Source organism: Ursus americanus, chromosome 9 (genome assembly GCF_024610735.1).
Source record: "Ursus americanus isolate L20-20 chromosome 9, mUrsAme1.1.p, whole genome shotgun sequence".
Lineage (NCBI taxonomy): Eukaryota > Metazoa > Chordata > Mammalia > Carnivora > Ursidae > Ursus > Ursus americanus.
Genome location: NC_142135.1, coordinates 33226720 through 33240951, shown reverse-complemented (window position 1 = coordinate 33240951; position 14232 = coordinate 33226720). Strand labels below are relative to the sequence as shown.

Here is a 14232-nt window from a genome sequence, read left to right as displayed (position 1 = left end):
AGTTAAGCCTGGGAGATCTGAAGATCATTAAACATTTTCTATTGAGTTCTGTGCACTTGGTAGCTGCCTTGCCTTGGATTTGATAGGCACCAGGAGCAAGAATTAAGGGTAATAGTTTTGAGAGAGCACCTCTTATTTATTTATTTATTTTTTAATTTTTAAGTTTTTTTTTTAAAGATTTTATTTATTTGAGAGAAAGTGAGTCAGCGAGAGAGAGAGAGAGCTCACAAGTAGGGGGAGTGGCAGGCAGAGGAAGAGGGAGAAGCAGACTCCCCACTGAGCAGGGAGCCTGACGTGGGACTCGATTCTAGGACCTTAGGGTCATGACCTGAGCTGAAGGCAGACATTTAACTGACTGAGGCACCCAGGAGCCCTAATTCTTATTTTAAAAAATTTTATTTTTAAGTAATCTCCACACCCAGTGTGCGGCCCGAACTCACAACCTAGAGATGAAGAGTCACACGTGCTACTGACCGAGCCACGCAGGTGCCCTGAGAGGGCAACTTTGAAAAGGAAGTTTAAATGTTCTAAATCCAAATTAGCTGAGTTTCTCTCTGTGTTGGTGATGACAGTGGTCAGTCCTCCCAGAGGCCTCTGCTGGTCCTACTGCTGGAGAGGTAGACCAAGAGCCAGGGTGGCTTCAGTCCTACAGCTGTTCTGCCATTAAGTATTGTCGTTGTCTCCTGAATTTACCTGAATTAACTGCTGACCAGGCAGTTCTTAGACTTCTTGGAAAAACTAAACTTGCTTTTTTTTTCTCCGCCATATTTAGTAAAGTATCTTTGAATTCCACAAGCACTCCCTCAGGTTTGTAAAACATTATTTTTTCCAATTTCAGAAGTACCACATTGTAAATAAAAACTAAACAAACAAAAAACCCTAATACTTAGAAGATAGAAGGGAAAGGAGACCCCTCCACACACCATTAAGTGATGCTCCTGTCCCAACAACATCACTGTTGAATAGTTCAGTGTATAGCTTCGTCGACTCTGCATCTGGGATTCTCTACATAAGTAGCTATAGGTAACTTTTGAAAGCCAAGTGAGAATCACAGTGTACATGAACCGTACAGTCTGCCTTTCCAAACAGCTTTTCCCCAGGGCATTAGAAATTTATACGACAGTTAAAATTTCCCTACAGTTGTGTCTGGAAACGTCTTTCCAGTGATGTCCATGAGACCCATGACTGGATAGAAGTTCTGACCTCGCTGGGATCTTCTAGAGCCTAGGAGGAAGCCCTGAGGTGCATAAAAGTGTGTTTTGTCAGAGGATAGCTAGACCATTGCATTTGTCTGTTTTTGAGTTAGGGTGTTGGGGGCAGTGGGAAGGAAAGATCTGAGGTAGGAGGTATTGGCAGTGCAGAGAGGGTGAGTCAGGCCTCAGTGGGCTGGGCTGGGCTGGACAGAGGTAGAGAGAATTCGGTTTCCAGAAGAGAAGAAGGTGCTTATTAGCAGGGAAGTAGGGAGACTCTGGAAGAAACTAGCTACTGGTTTTGCCTCAGCCAGTCTGGCACTGGGTAGATGGAAAAGCATGGTTCTTGGAGTTTGGATGTTTCACTTGAGTAAATGTTGTGGATTTTGTTGGGTGAGGAAGAGGTAAATGGCATAGGGCTGTTAAGGCATTGTAAATAAACACATCGTAAACGCGCAGTGTCCTCAGCGTCAGAGGCCATTCGGGTAGTTAGCCTTGAGGTGGTTTGGGAAGGGCTCCATACCCTACTCTTCCTCCTCCTCCTGTTTGTGAATTCTGCCCTCAGTGTGAAAGAGAGCGATAAATACAAAGCTTTAAATGGACTTTTTTGTTTTTTCCCCTCATAGTGTTCTCTCAGAGGACCAAGACAGTTACCTTTGTAATGTCACCTTGTTTAGGAAGGCAGTTGATGACTTCAGACACAAAGCCAGGGAAAACAAGTAAGATTATTTTTTTGTTTGTTTTTAAATTTGTTAGATCACCTATATACACAGTGTTGACAATTTTGTTTTTCCCCCCACCCCAAATTTAGATTCATCGTTCGTGACTTCCAGTATAATGAAGAAGAGATGAAAGCAGATAAAGAAGAAATGAACAGGCTTTCTACTGACAAGAAAAAGCAGTTTGTATGTGTTCTTAATATTTACTATTTTTTTTAAAGATTTTATTTATTTATTCGACAGAGAGACTGGCAGCGAGAGAGGGAGCACAAGCAGGGGGAGTGGGAGAGGAAGAAGCAGGCTCCCAGCGGAGGAGCTTGACGTGGGGCTCGATCCCAGAACACCGGGATCACGCCCTGAGCTGAAGGCAGATGCTTAACGACTGAGCCACCCAGGCGCCCCTTAATATTTACTATTGTCAGTGTTAAGCAAAAGAAAAAGAAGTGTTGCTTTTTCCTTTTTATTTAAAAGAGAAGAAAACTGATTTTACTTTTAAGACATTTGATTTTAGTTATTTTTTCTATTAATCAAAATGAATTTTCTCTAAGCAAACTTAAATCTTAAAATCCATATCTTAAAATTAATTTCTCCATCTTAATCCATGTCAGGAATTAATTTTAAATGCAGTTATTAATGCCTCTGTAGTGTGAGGTTTTATTTTAACGAAGTAATAGTTCTTTCAGAAAGATTTTTCATTTCCTTGAGGCAAATTTTTTTAATGCTGCAGTATTAATACTGAAGCAATTTCTATTTAAACCACTGGAGAGTTAGTATGTTCTAGGCAAAATGGGGAAAGGGGATGGAATCGTGACAAGGGAGGAAGATGGTGTCAACTTCCTTGTCATCTTTAAGTGCTGAATCCTTTAAGTGCTGAATCCAGTGCTGCCAAGACTACAAGCTTGAATGGAAGGTGTGATGAATGAAAATTTATTTCTCTCTAATGCAAGAGAAAATAAAAGCAAATCCCATTTAAAATTATTCCTAAGTATTATATAAACCATATCATCTCAAATTGGGAGAAAACTAATCCTAACCAAGTAATGCCCAATAAAACCAACTTGTTATGAAGGTCCAGAGCCTTTTTAAAGAACAGATACTTTAACTGAAGATTTTCACTTTGTCTTGTCCTTTTTGGTTAAATTAATTGGTTGGTACATCAAGTAAACCTAATGATGTTCTCCAAATAATTTAGCTGAACTGATGACGTATGTCTTTTACGTATTGAAAGGCTATTAAGTTATTTAAAATCTGTTTAAAGGAGTATTTTTATTTAGTACTGGAAATCATACTGAATATTTTAAGTTCAAAGAGAAGTTATCCTATATAATAGAATCATTAAAAATTTCGAATGTGAAGAGGTTTAAGAGATCTAGACCAACACCCCTGATTTTATAGATGAAAAAATTAAGGTCTAGGGATATGTATTAAATGACTTACTGCATAACTGTTTATCCTGTTCCTGAGAAGTTGATTTAAGTTGAATTCTATTTTAAATGTCTCAAATGTATCGCATAATAAGTTTAGGTTTTTATATTTTGGTTTTCAAACCTAGGGCGCATCTATATTGTGTATCAGTTTAAACTACTTATATGCCTTTTTCTGTGTAGTGAATAGGTTCCATGAATTTGGTGCCTTCTCAGGTTATAGCGTAGTGGCTAACCTTTTAATCTTATTTAAGATGAAGTGTCCAAGATAATGAGATAAATGAAACATTTTTTAAATGAATTATGATGTGATTTAATTCTCCTGTAGATTTTTACTAGATAGTCACTCTTTTAAAAATATTTGGTTTATTTATTTCTAACTGCCATTTTCAAGACCAAATTTGTGGTGATTTTTTTTTTCCTTTTTGTAGGGACCACTTGTACGGTGGCTGAAAGTAAATTTCAGTGAGGCGTTTATTGCGTGGATTCATGTGAAAGCATTGAGGGTTTTTGTTGAGTCTGTTTTAAGGTAAAGAAGTTAATCGAGAAACTTGATCCCTTTACGTTAGACCTCTTTGTTATAACATACAGTCTAGTAATAGGAAATTGATGCAGAGAAACCAAAGGGACAACCACGAGGAAGAGATTGTCAGTATCATACATTCATATTAGTCTTGTCCTTGGTGCCAGGTAGGGAAAAAGCGATCCATACTGCTGTACTCCCTGGTTCTTTGCTGTTGTAGTTAAGTTCAAAGTAGATTATAAAATATCTAGTTAACGTTTGTTTAAAAGCAGGTCTTTCACATACTTTACGTATAGTTTGGTGTATACACTATACTGATGATTTATTTGAAATCACTGTTTCATATTAACTTAAAATAGTTTATTATTTTGAGATACTTAAAAATCTCAAACATCTTGTGATCCTCTGTACATTTTGCTCATATTGGAAGTAGTTCAAAATACTTATCTGTAGCCCTGCTCGCTATTTGTAAATTTCATTGACTTTTCAAGATGTAATTATGTTGTTCCTGATCACAAAGGTGTCTCCTAAATGTACATATTATTGCTGAGGGTATTCATAGATTAAAAATTGAAGAGTAATTAAAAGTAATTCCTAGTAGACAGTGGACTCTCATTATAAGGATTTCTAGTGGATGGTGAGGACCAGAGGTTGAACTTGTAAAGGTGGTCATTAAAATGAGATACTCTCTCTCTGTTAACTCATTAAAGAAGACTATGAGAATATTTGCTTTGAAAAGAAAATCTCTTTATGTGTTTACTTGTGTTATATACTGTACATTTGCTTCCTGATAAGGTATGGCTTGCCAGTGAACTTCCAAGCAATGCTACTTCAGCCCAATAAGAAAACAATGAAGAAACTAAGAGAAGTATTATATGAATTGTATAAACATCTAGACAGCAGTGCAGCAGCTATTATTGATGTAAGTACTTATTAGGTACCTTGGAAGAGTAGGAACTGGAATAAATTTCAGAAAAGATTATTGGAAGGAGATAAATGGAAAAGGGATTGTAAATATTGCATTATTTATTCAGTCTTTTTTTTAATTTGAGGTTCCCAATTAATTTGTTAAACATAGCAAGTAGTTTACGTTGTTTACCCTGTTTTGTACTAGTTAGAGCAGTGCTTTTGCTTCTAAGCCAGTCATGGTCTTGCTATAGATCAGATGTTTATAGCTGCAGAAATAAACAACCGTGCTACTGTACTACTTGCTTAACAAAGTTAATAAATTGCAGCAAAGAAGAAAATAAGTAGTTAATTCAGTTGTATTTGTTACAAGTAGTGAAGTCAGAGGAGCATTTTAAAGGGAACTACCATTTTTCTAAACTGGTGTGTATCTTCTTTCAAACAGGAGGGTATAAGCAAACTATTGCTGTTGTTCAGACTTGTAGTGGGTTTTTATTTCATGTTTTTTAATTTCAAATATCTTGTTAATTTTTTTCCTTTTTAGGATGGTAGTATCTCATATTTGCATTAGTTAGAACCCACAAAACGTCAGTTTTTCTTGATAGAAGAAAATGCAGGAAATTACTGTCTACATTTTCATGTAATTATCAATAAAATATGAGGTTCAACTATTTGATACATAATTTCCTACCAGTATATATGTATTTTTAAAGATTTTATTTATTTATTTGAGAGAGAGGGAGAGAGAGCATGAGTGGAGGGGAGGGGCAGAGGTAGAAGGAGAAGCAGACTTCCCACTGAGCAAGGAGCCACCTTGGGGCTCGATCCCAGGACCCTGAGATCACGACCCAAGCCAAAGGCAGACTCCCAACTGACTGAGCCACCTAGGCACCCCTCCTACCTGTATATTCTTAAAACATGTATAAATAATAAGTGATATCATTAAAATCATACTTGGTATACTTCTGTTCAACATTTTAATGAGCCATGTGCCCCATAAACTGAATACCCCAAGCCTGAGATTTAAGAAGTAATTTTATACATTATGCATAAAAAAGGTTTATAGGATCATGGTTAAGCACATATAGGCTTTGGAGTCAGTGAGTGCTTAAATCTGGCTTTACTACCCAAATCTGTGTTTCCTCATTGGCAAAATGGGAGCAGTAATGCCTAACTCAGATTAAATTAGCGTAAACATATACACTTAGCCCGAGAGTAGGTGTTCATTAAGAAGGTAAATGGTCATACTTAATTTCTTCTTTTCTTTGATTTCTGTAAGTTCTCATTTGGATAATTGTCTGATTTTTCTGTAGGCTCCTATGGATATTCCAGGCTTAAACCTGAGTCAACAGGAGTACTACCCCTATGTGTACTACAAGATTGATTGCAACTTGCTGGAATTCAAGTAAAAATGAGCTCCTTCCCAGACAATCCTGTCATTGTGTTGGTGTATTCTAACAGAAATAGGTTGCAGTGTGACAGTACTTTTAACTCCCTATTGTCCTTCGCTTGCTTCTGACCACTTTTCCTAGTGAGTTCTTCCATAGTGGTCCATCTCAATATTTTCTTCTTAAAGGAAAATAGATGTCTTATTTCTTTTTATTGATCAGGTCTGTAAATGTGTACTAAAAAAATCAGAGTTTATTTATAAACAGAATAGTTTATTTAAAGAGAAGGTCTTTCTTCATTGATATTGTGGTATGCATTAATTCCATTTGTTACTGTTGTGCACAGAAGCCTTGTTTACAAGGGAACGGTAAACGTTTATACCATTTCATTCACTGTATTTAGTAGACATAACTGTTTAATAGTTACTGAATCATGATGTAACAAAATGTGATGATATTCAGGTATGTGCTTTCTGAATGTTTCAAATTCCAATCTCTGAGCACTGTTGACACCCACAGGAGAGAATAAAATTACCTGTGCAAAGGTGTATCGTGGTGTGTGTAACTTGGGAAGATGACAGTTCAGGCTGGGAGTTTAATAAAGGAGAGCAGAGCTGACTTGCTGTGCTACTTCCCGGTGTTTGTTCCGTATCAAGGGTTGACCGTTTGTGTCTGACTTGCGTAGGATTTAAGTGTGCCAGTGTTGGGTCGCAGCACAAATGTAAAGATTATTTTTCAATATGTGATGGATATTTACATTGGGACACTAGATTTTGAGTTCCCTCAAATAATTAGGAAGTGGGGCCAACTCTGAATAAAATGTAGTGAAACTGTGCAGCTTCAGTCATTTGTTCTGTCCTTATTGTACATGTGTCCTTCCTAGGATTTTTTAATTATAAAAGCCTTCATTTTGACGTGTATATCATTTATGACATCGTCCAAAGAGGCATTATTTGTTGTAAAAGTCTCTGAACTGGACGACTTCATTTAGCATCCCAAAGGAGCTTTTAAAAGAGGTTTCTGTGGCAGGGCTCCCCTTCCTGTGCACTCCCAGGGCATTTCTTTTTCTTTTTTTTTTTTTAAAGATATTATTTATTTATTTGACAGAGATAGAGACAGCCAGCGAGAGAGGGAACACAAGCAGGGGGAGTGGGAGAGGAAGAAGCAGGCTCCCAGCAGAGGAGCCTGATGTGGGGCTCGATCCCAGAACACCGGGATCACGCCCTGAGCCGAAGACGGACGCTTAACGACTGCGCCACCCAGGTGCCCCTCCCAGGGCATTTCTAAACTATTCTATTCCTTCTAGAAATTAGCCTCCCAGATCCTTTTTACTTCACAAATTTATATTGTTATTTCAAAAGAAACTAACTTCAAACATATTCAGACTGCTAGAAAGTAAAAAATGAGAGCTGACCCTTCCAGTCCCCCATATTTCTTCTCGAGGGAGTGGATGTATTTTTCCAGGCCTTTCTCTATATTTCCACAGCATATATATCACACACAAGCAAACATGGTTTATTTTTAAATAATTGTAGGATCAGACTGCGTATATTCTGTCACTTGCGTTTTTGCTTACTAGTATATCCACAATAGCTAGATGTCAGTCTATCTAGAGCTACCTCATTTTTACCCACTGGCTGCATGGTTTTCCATCATGTATTTCTGCCATAATACAGCTGACTGGTTGGATGTTCGGGTTATTTTTTGTTTTTGCTCTTAACAAACACTGCTGCAGTAAACTTCCTTCTACAGGTATCTTTGTTTACTTGTGTTAGTGTTTCTCTAAGAGTGACCCTGGAAGTGGGGTTCGTAGGTCATAGAGTATGTGTATTTAAAGTTTTGACACATACAGCCAAGTTCTCTGTCAGAATTCTAAATTTAAGACGTTGAGAATGCAGATTTTATTTTCAGTTTTCCTTTGGATAAGAGGAAGCTGAAAATTTTTGTCTTTGGTGTCAGAAAATTCTGGTTCTCTTCTCTTTTTTTTTTTAATGTTTTTTTTATTATATTATGTTAGTCACTATACATTACATCCCTGGTTTCTGATGTAAAGTTCGATGATTCATTAGTTGCGTATAACACCCAGTGCACCATGCAATACGTGCCCTCCTTACTACCCATCACCAGTAGTTCTCTTCTTTTGCAAGTGTTTTTCGAGTCTTAGTATCTGTACAGTGGGCATAATCTGTGATGGAAGATGTGTTTTGACAATTAAAGTGAAAGACTGGTAGGCCTACATGATGACTTTAAGGTGTTATCTGGACTGTCACATTGTTCTGACATGGGTAGGCAGGGTCGTTTCAAGTTTAAAATCCCAGTGTGTGTTTGGAACTTCAGGACTTCCACTGTCATTTCTCTCAGGAATGCAGAGTGGCTGAGCTGTAGCTTTCAAGCTCTTGTGGAGCTCTCGTCCAGTTCTGCTGCTGATTAGCCCTGTGATCTCCATGCCCCATCCCTCCTTCATAGAATGGGGATAACTAGAGTGCCCATCTCAGAGGGCTGTTGTTCTGAGTGAAAGAGATCCCACCTGCACGTGTAGTCCTTTGGAATGGTGCCTGGTGAGAGCTTGAGGCATGGACTCGGAATCCTAGATGAGTGCCTTGAGCTTCTTTTCGCCTGTGTTTAATCTGGGAGTTTTAAGAGTCATGACATTGTAGAGTTTAATGGTTAGAATGAAGTAATTGTGTGTGTATGTAGCATAATGTTAAAGCAGTTCGAGTGTCTCTGAGCTTTAGTCCATGTTGGATTTTGTATATCCTTGATGGTAGCTGCCATTCCTGGGAAGGGACTCTTCTACTCTTGCCTTGTTTGCCTCAGAGTCTACTGGTTCTCCTCTAGGATAGAGCTCTGATCACTTTGAGATTCATTAGACTATTTATTGGGTGTCTGTTACAGACCATTTCTGCCAGTGCTCTCAGTACCCATTGCTTCATCCCTTCCCCATGTTGTTTGTGTTGGGAGGACTGGTGGTCCCCATTCTACTTACGGAAGCTTAGGGGCAAAGGACTTTGGTGATTTCTTTGTTAGATCTCACAGATTTTGAGTTAGAGTCAGAATTTGAACCTAAGATTTCTACCGCTGGGCTTTTTTGTCCATATAATGCCTCCTTCCCTCTACAGGATCCTGTATGAGTCAACCACTTTCCTTCAACTTAGTGCAGGAAAGACTGTGATATAGAAAAAGAAAAGGCATTAGATGTGGTTCATGAGATATTAAATTGTGCTGGTATTTGTCAGGAGCTTAGGAACCTGGACCTTCTTTTTGGTGATGGGTAATGATGTGTCTAGCTGTTGCATGCTAATTTCAGTAGCCCAAGTTATTCAAACTGGAACGTTTTCCTGCCTGCTGAAGTTGCACTTACGCAGACACTGTGTGGTCTGGGTGGAACAGACTCCCATGGAGCTTTTTGAAGGAGCATATACCAAGTAATACTTTTCAAGTAATACTTTGTGCATCACAGATACTCAGCAAACATGAACTTCAAATTTAAATAGTCCCAAATGTTGGAAATAAAATATAAGAAATTGATCTAGATATGAAGTTATTATCCTTTATTCTTAGCTGCTTCTTTCTTTCTTTTTTCCCCTTTCCTTTTCTTTTTCTTTCTTTCTTTTTCTTTCTTTCTTTCTTTCTTTCTTTCTTTCTTTCTTTCTTTCTTTCTTTCTTTCTGTCTGTCTGTCTGTCTGTCTGTCTGTCTTTCATCAGAGTAACCGGGTGCCTGGGTGGTGCAGTCAGCTGAGTCTCTGACTCTTGGTTTCAGTTCAGGTCATGATCTTGGGGTCGTGAAATCAAGCCCCGTGTCAGGCTCCACGCTCAGTGTGGAGTCTGCTTAAGGCACTATCTTCCTCTGCCCCTCCCCGCATTCTTTCTCTCTCTCTCTAGAATAATAAATCTTAAAAAATCAGAGTAATAAATGAGTAGGTTAAAAACCATGTATAGAAATATTATAGAACAGCTTACAATGAAAACCTTGCTATTCTATAGGAAAAAAAGTGGTTCTTTTTTTCTGTTAACATCACTAAAAGATGGCTTATCCTAGCAGGTCTGTAACAGTATTATGTTCTAAAGGAAGTGCGTTGAAAACTTTCCGAATTTAGCTGTCTGTAAATGGAAGTTTATGCATTTCAGTAATGTAAACTTATTTAGGGTCTTTATTTTTCTAGTCTAGGTAGCTTTAGATTAATATATAAATGTAATTCTGGCTTAAAAAAAGAAATACTACCTACCAGAACTATTTTATTTACCAGCAGATTCACCTTTAGAATGGTTTTGGATCCGGGCCCCTTGACTTGTAGGAGAAAAAGGGAGCAAGGTAAAACCATGGAAGGAATCAGCAGTAGGGAATAGCTCCCAGGGAGGTTTAGCTGGAGAAGAAAGTGAAACAGGAGAAACAAGACAACATCCTTCACACCAAGAATGGTCAATATAATGCAAGAAGAAAAAAGTTTAAAACGAAGCAAAAGTTCATGAGCAAACACAAACAGGAGATTTTCTGACAGTTGCTTAATATTGAAATTGATTAGATCCACAGTGGTTCTTACTTGGGGAATTTAATAAAAATGCAGATATATTGCCAAACTCCACCGAGATGTGGTTTGTAAGTCTTGTGTAGATCCAAGGCATAATCTACGTTTTTACTAAACACTCAGGAGACTCAGATGCTGGTGACCAGTCAAATGAGACCGCCTTGGAAAGAGGCTTCCTCTGAATGCCCAGATAGGGTCGTTGACTTAGGATTTGGGAGCATCTTGAGGTCTCTCTCAAAGAGTGATTTTTCTCTCTTTCACACAGACTACACTTAGTAGGATCGTTATGAATAAATCAGCTTTTCCTACTCTGCCACTTAAAGAAGCATTCTACATTATTAATCAACAGAGCCAGAAAGTTCTGCCTCAGCAGAAACTGATCAGTGTAGGTGTCCTCTACCCTTACAAGGCCATAGAATATCAAATTGGAATTGCAGAAACTCTAAAGTGACCAAAATCACATTTCTGTCCTTTTTTGAAAACCCAGTTTGGGCATGATATATTCTGCTTGTAAAAGTGTCAAAGAACAACCAGAACAGATTTTCGAAGAATGGTTTGCATAAAGAAACAAAACAAAAGGATATTAAGAGAAAAGTGAAAAAAGTTGGATGCAGCAAAGATTATCGTTAGACCAAAAAAGGAAAAACTGCATAGATTTGAACTTGAAAATAATCTTTTTTTTAAACCAGAGGATGAACAGAAACTTTGAGAATACCAAATCCAAAGAGTAATTTTGATGTATTTTGTGGTTTCCTAAGTACGTGGATGACCTCTTTGGATAGTTCTGTGACAGATCATTCTTTTTTTCTCTCTTTTTTAAAACATTTTTAAATTTATTTATTTGAGAGAGATAGAGCAGGGAGCCCGATGCAGGGCTCGATTCCAGGACCCTGGGATCATGACCTGAGTCGAACGAAGGCAGACGCTTAACTGACTGAGCCACCCAGGCACCCTGAGTGATAGATAATTCATAATTACCTTTTTCGCCAACACAACTTGCCACATTTTAAATTTGACTATCTAGATACCTATTTGAGCTGATTCTCAGAGTAGTTATAGGTCAGTACAGGTTTTAATGTGTTGTTAGAAGCATAAAGTCACTCTTTTCTTTAAAAAGGAATTGTGAGGGGTGCCTGGGTGGCGCAGTCGTTAAGCGTCTGCCTTCAGCTCAGGGCGTGATCCCAGCGTTCTGGGATCGAGCCCCACATCAGGCTTCTCCACTAGGAGACTGCTTCTTCCTCTCCCACTCCCCCTGCTTGTGTTCCTTCTCTCGCTGGCTGGCTGTCTCTGTCAAATAAATAAATAAAATCTTTTTAAAAAAATTAAAAAATAAGAATAAAAAGGAATTGTGACTACACAGGTACTACATTTCACCACAAGAGGGCGCTCTGGTGCCATTTAGAAGCAAACCGGTAATTTAATCCCCCACTCCCCCTCTTGGTTGGTTACAAAACATAGTTAATTTAGAGAAGCCCACAAACACTAGGTAGTGTTCTGATTTGGGATATTTTGTTACAAATTAATGTTAATATAAGGGTCTCAGAAAATTTTAGACAATTTATATTCATTTTGTGACTTAATCCCGCCTGTGCAAGTGTCTGTGTATAGAACCAGTGTTTAGAACCCAAACACTGGTGCCAGCCAGTGATAGTTTTCCCCCAAGACAAAATGAAAAAAAGGAAAGCATGTCGATATGTCTGTCCGTCTGTGTGCACATATGTTCATTTATTCAGCAAATTGAGTATGTACTAGGAATCAGGCTTAGTTTTAAGTACCGGGGGTGTGATGCTGAGCGTTAAAAAGGCACAGTGAGAAATGAGGAAAAATATCGTAATTACTGATCTGTAAAATCAAGTCTGAAGAAATCCTTGAGGATATCTGTCCAGAGAAGTCAACCTATAATATCAGTCAGTGAGTGAAGAATAGACTTTTTTTTTCCCCTCCGAATATGACCATACAGTTGGCCTGGTTCAGCACTATCCAAACAATTTTCCATGAGTATGGACGTTCTGTGTCTATGCCACCACAGTATGCCACCCACTGTGGTAGCCTCTGCCTCATGGGACCATAGTCCACTTGAAATGTGGCTGGTGTGACTGAGGAAGTGCGTTTTTAATTTTCTTTAACTTTAATGTAAATCGCTGCCTGTGGCCAGTGGCCGCTGCGCTGGCCTGCACGGGCCTAGCTGGCCATGCTTGAGACGTGAGCTGTGTTGCCTTTGAGTTTCCAATATGCCCCATGTCCTTTGGCTTTTTGTGTTCCTATAACTGGAAGAGCCAGCCTAGATTCTATCACTCTGATTGCCAGATTTAATTTCCCTACCAGCCTGAGAAAGGAGGAAAGGAATGCTTTCTGAGTCATTGTTGATGTGCCTCAGATTGCTACACAGACAGCTTTCACTTTGTTCACAAAAGACAACTACATATACTTTGTGCCTTTATGTGCATGAGGGTAAACTGGTTGCAATATTGAAAGACCAAAAGCTGTTTCTGATGGGAAATATTGAATCAGCAGAATTGGAAACACAGCTGTGTGGTTCTGATGGGGATATAATTTCTTCTGTCAGTCAGTGCTCACTTAGCACTCATTGTGTGCAGGGCATTCACGATGCCAGGCTCTGCAGGGAGGTAGCAAGGAGACGTTCAGCACACGTTCTTGAATGACATTTTTTTTTTTTTTTTTGGTCTCTATTGACTCTCTTAGGGATTTAAGAAGTTCATAGAATAGTGAAGTAGTTCAGGTCTCTAGCAAGAAGAGTGACCGTTTATAGGAAACCCTTGGAAAGAGGAGAGTTGTATATGAAAGATAGCACCCGTCTGTGGTGTGTTGGCCTGGGTCTTACTTCATTTTGAGCCCAGCAGCACCACTCTGCAGGACAACTGGCCAAGGCAGGAAAGAGTGCAGTCGAAAGGAGGAACGCAGCTCCTCCCTCAAGCCCCGGGCTCCCCACCTCGTGTTCTCTCTCACCCTTTGCGCCAGGCACTCAGGCATTTTGGAGGTTTTCCCCTCTCCCCTTCCCTGCCCTTCCTTTCCCCAGTTTGTTTTGAGAGCCTCCTAACTGGCCTCCTCGTCCTCTCCCTGCTCACCTTCATATCACCGCTGCCAGAAGACTCTCAGCTCATGGCTCACAAATCCTGAAGAGCTCCTCACTTACCCACAGAAGAAAGTCCCTTTGTTCAAATTGGATTGTTTCCTTCTTTGTAATTTAGCTTCTCTGTGTTTTCTGAAAGCAGGATGTTGTTTAATGTTTGTTTTTAATTTTGTCTGCAGTTTCTTTGATGGGTTTTTGTTATGCATGCTCTCTCATGTTCTGCTTTTCTCTTCCGGCCCCTTGGAGCTGGCCCTGTCTGCTAGGTCCAGGTCCTACTATGATCGTAGGCAGCCTGCCACCCTGGGTCTGACTCCATTTCTTCTTTTATAGAAGAGGGATGGTGATAACCTGCAGGATTATTGGGATGATTAAACCTCATGGTGTGTTCAGATTTTTTGACAAGGTACCTGCATGGAAGGGGGGTTCAACTTGTTAATGGCCATTTTTGTTAGTATTATTTTTTAT

At 39.0% G+C, this 14232-nt stretch overlaps 1 protein-coding gene across 2 annotated transcripts in view; it reads left to right on the top strand.

Annotated features, from left to right (window-relative positions):
- Positions 1-6993, top strand: part of ATP6V1C1 (ATPase H+ transporting V1 subunit C1) — a 42416-nt gene extending 35423 nt beyond the window's left edge. For both annotated transcript variants that reach the window (XM_087864680.1, XM_045805827.2), the window contains 5 exons: positions 1817-1909; positions 2002-2095; positions 3765-3862; positions 4652-4778; positions 6076-6993. In XM_087864680.1, coding sequence (XP_087720806.1) covers positions 1817-1909; positions 2002-2095; positions 3765-3862; positions 4652-4778; positions 6076-6171 — 508 coding nt within the window. In that variant the 3' untranslated portion in view covers positions 6172-6993. The remainder of the gene's footprint in view (positions 1-1816; positions 1910-2001; positions 2096-3764; positions 3863-4651; positions 4779-6075) is intronic.
- Positions 6994-14232: the final 7239 nt, after the last annotated feature.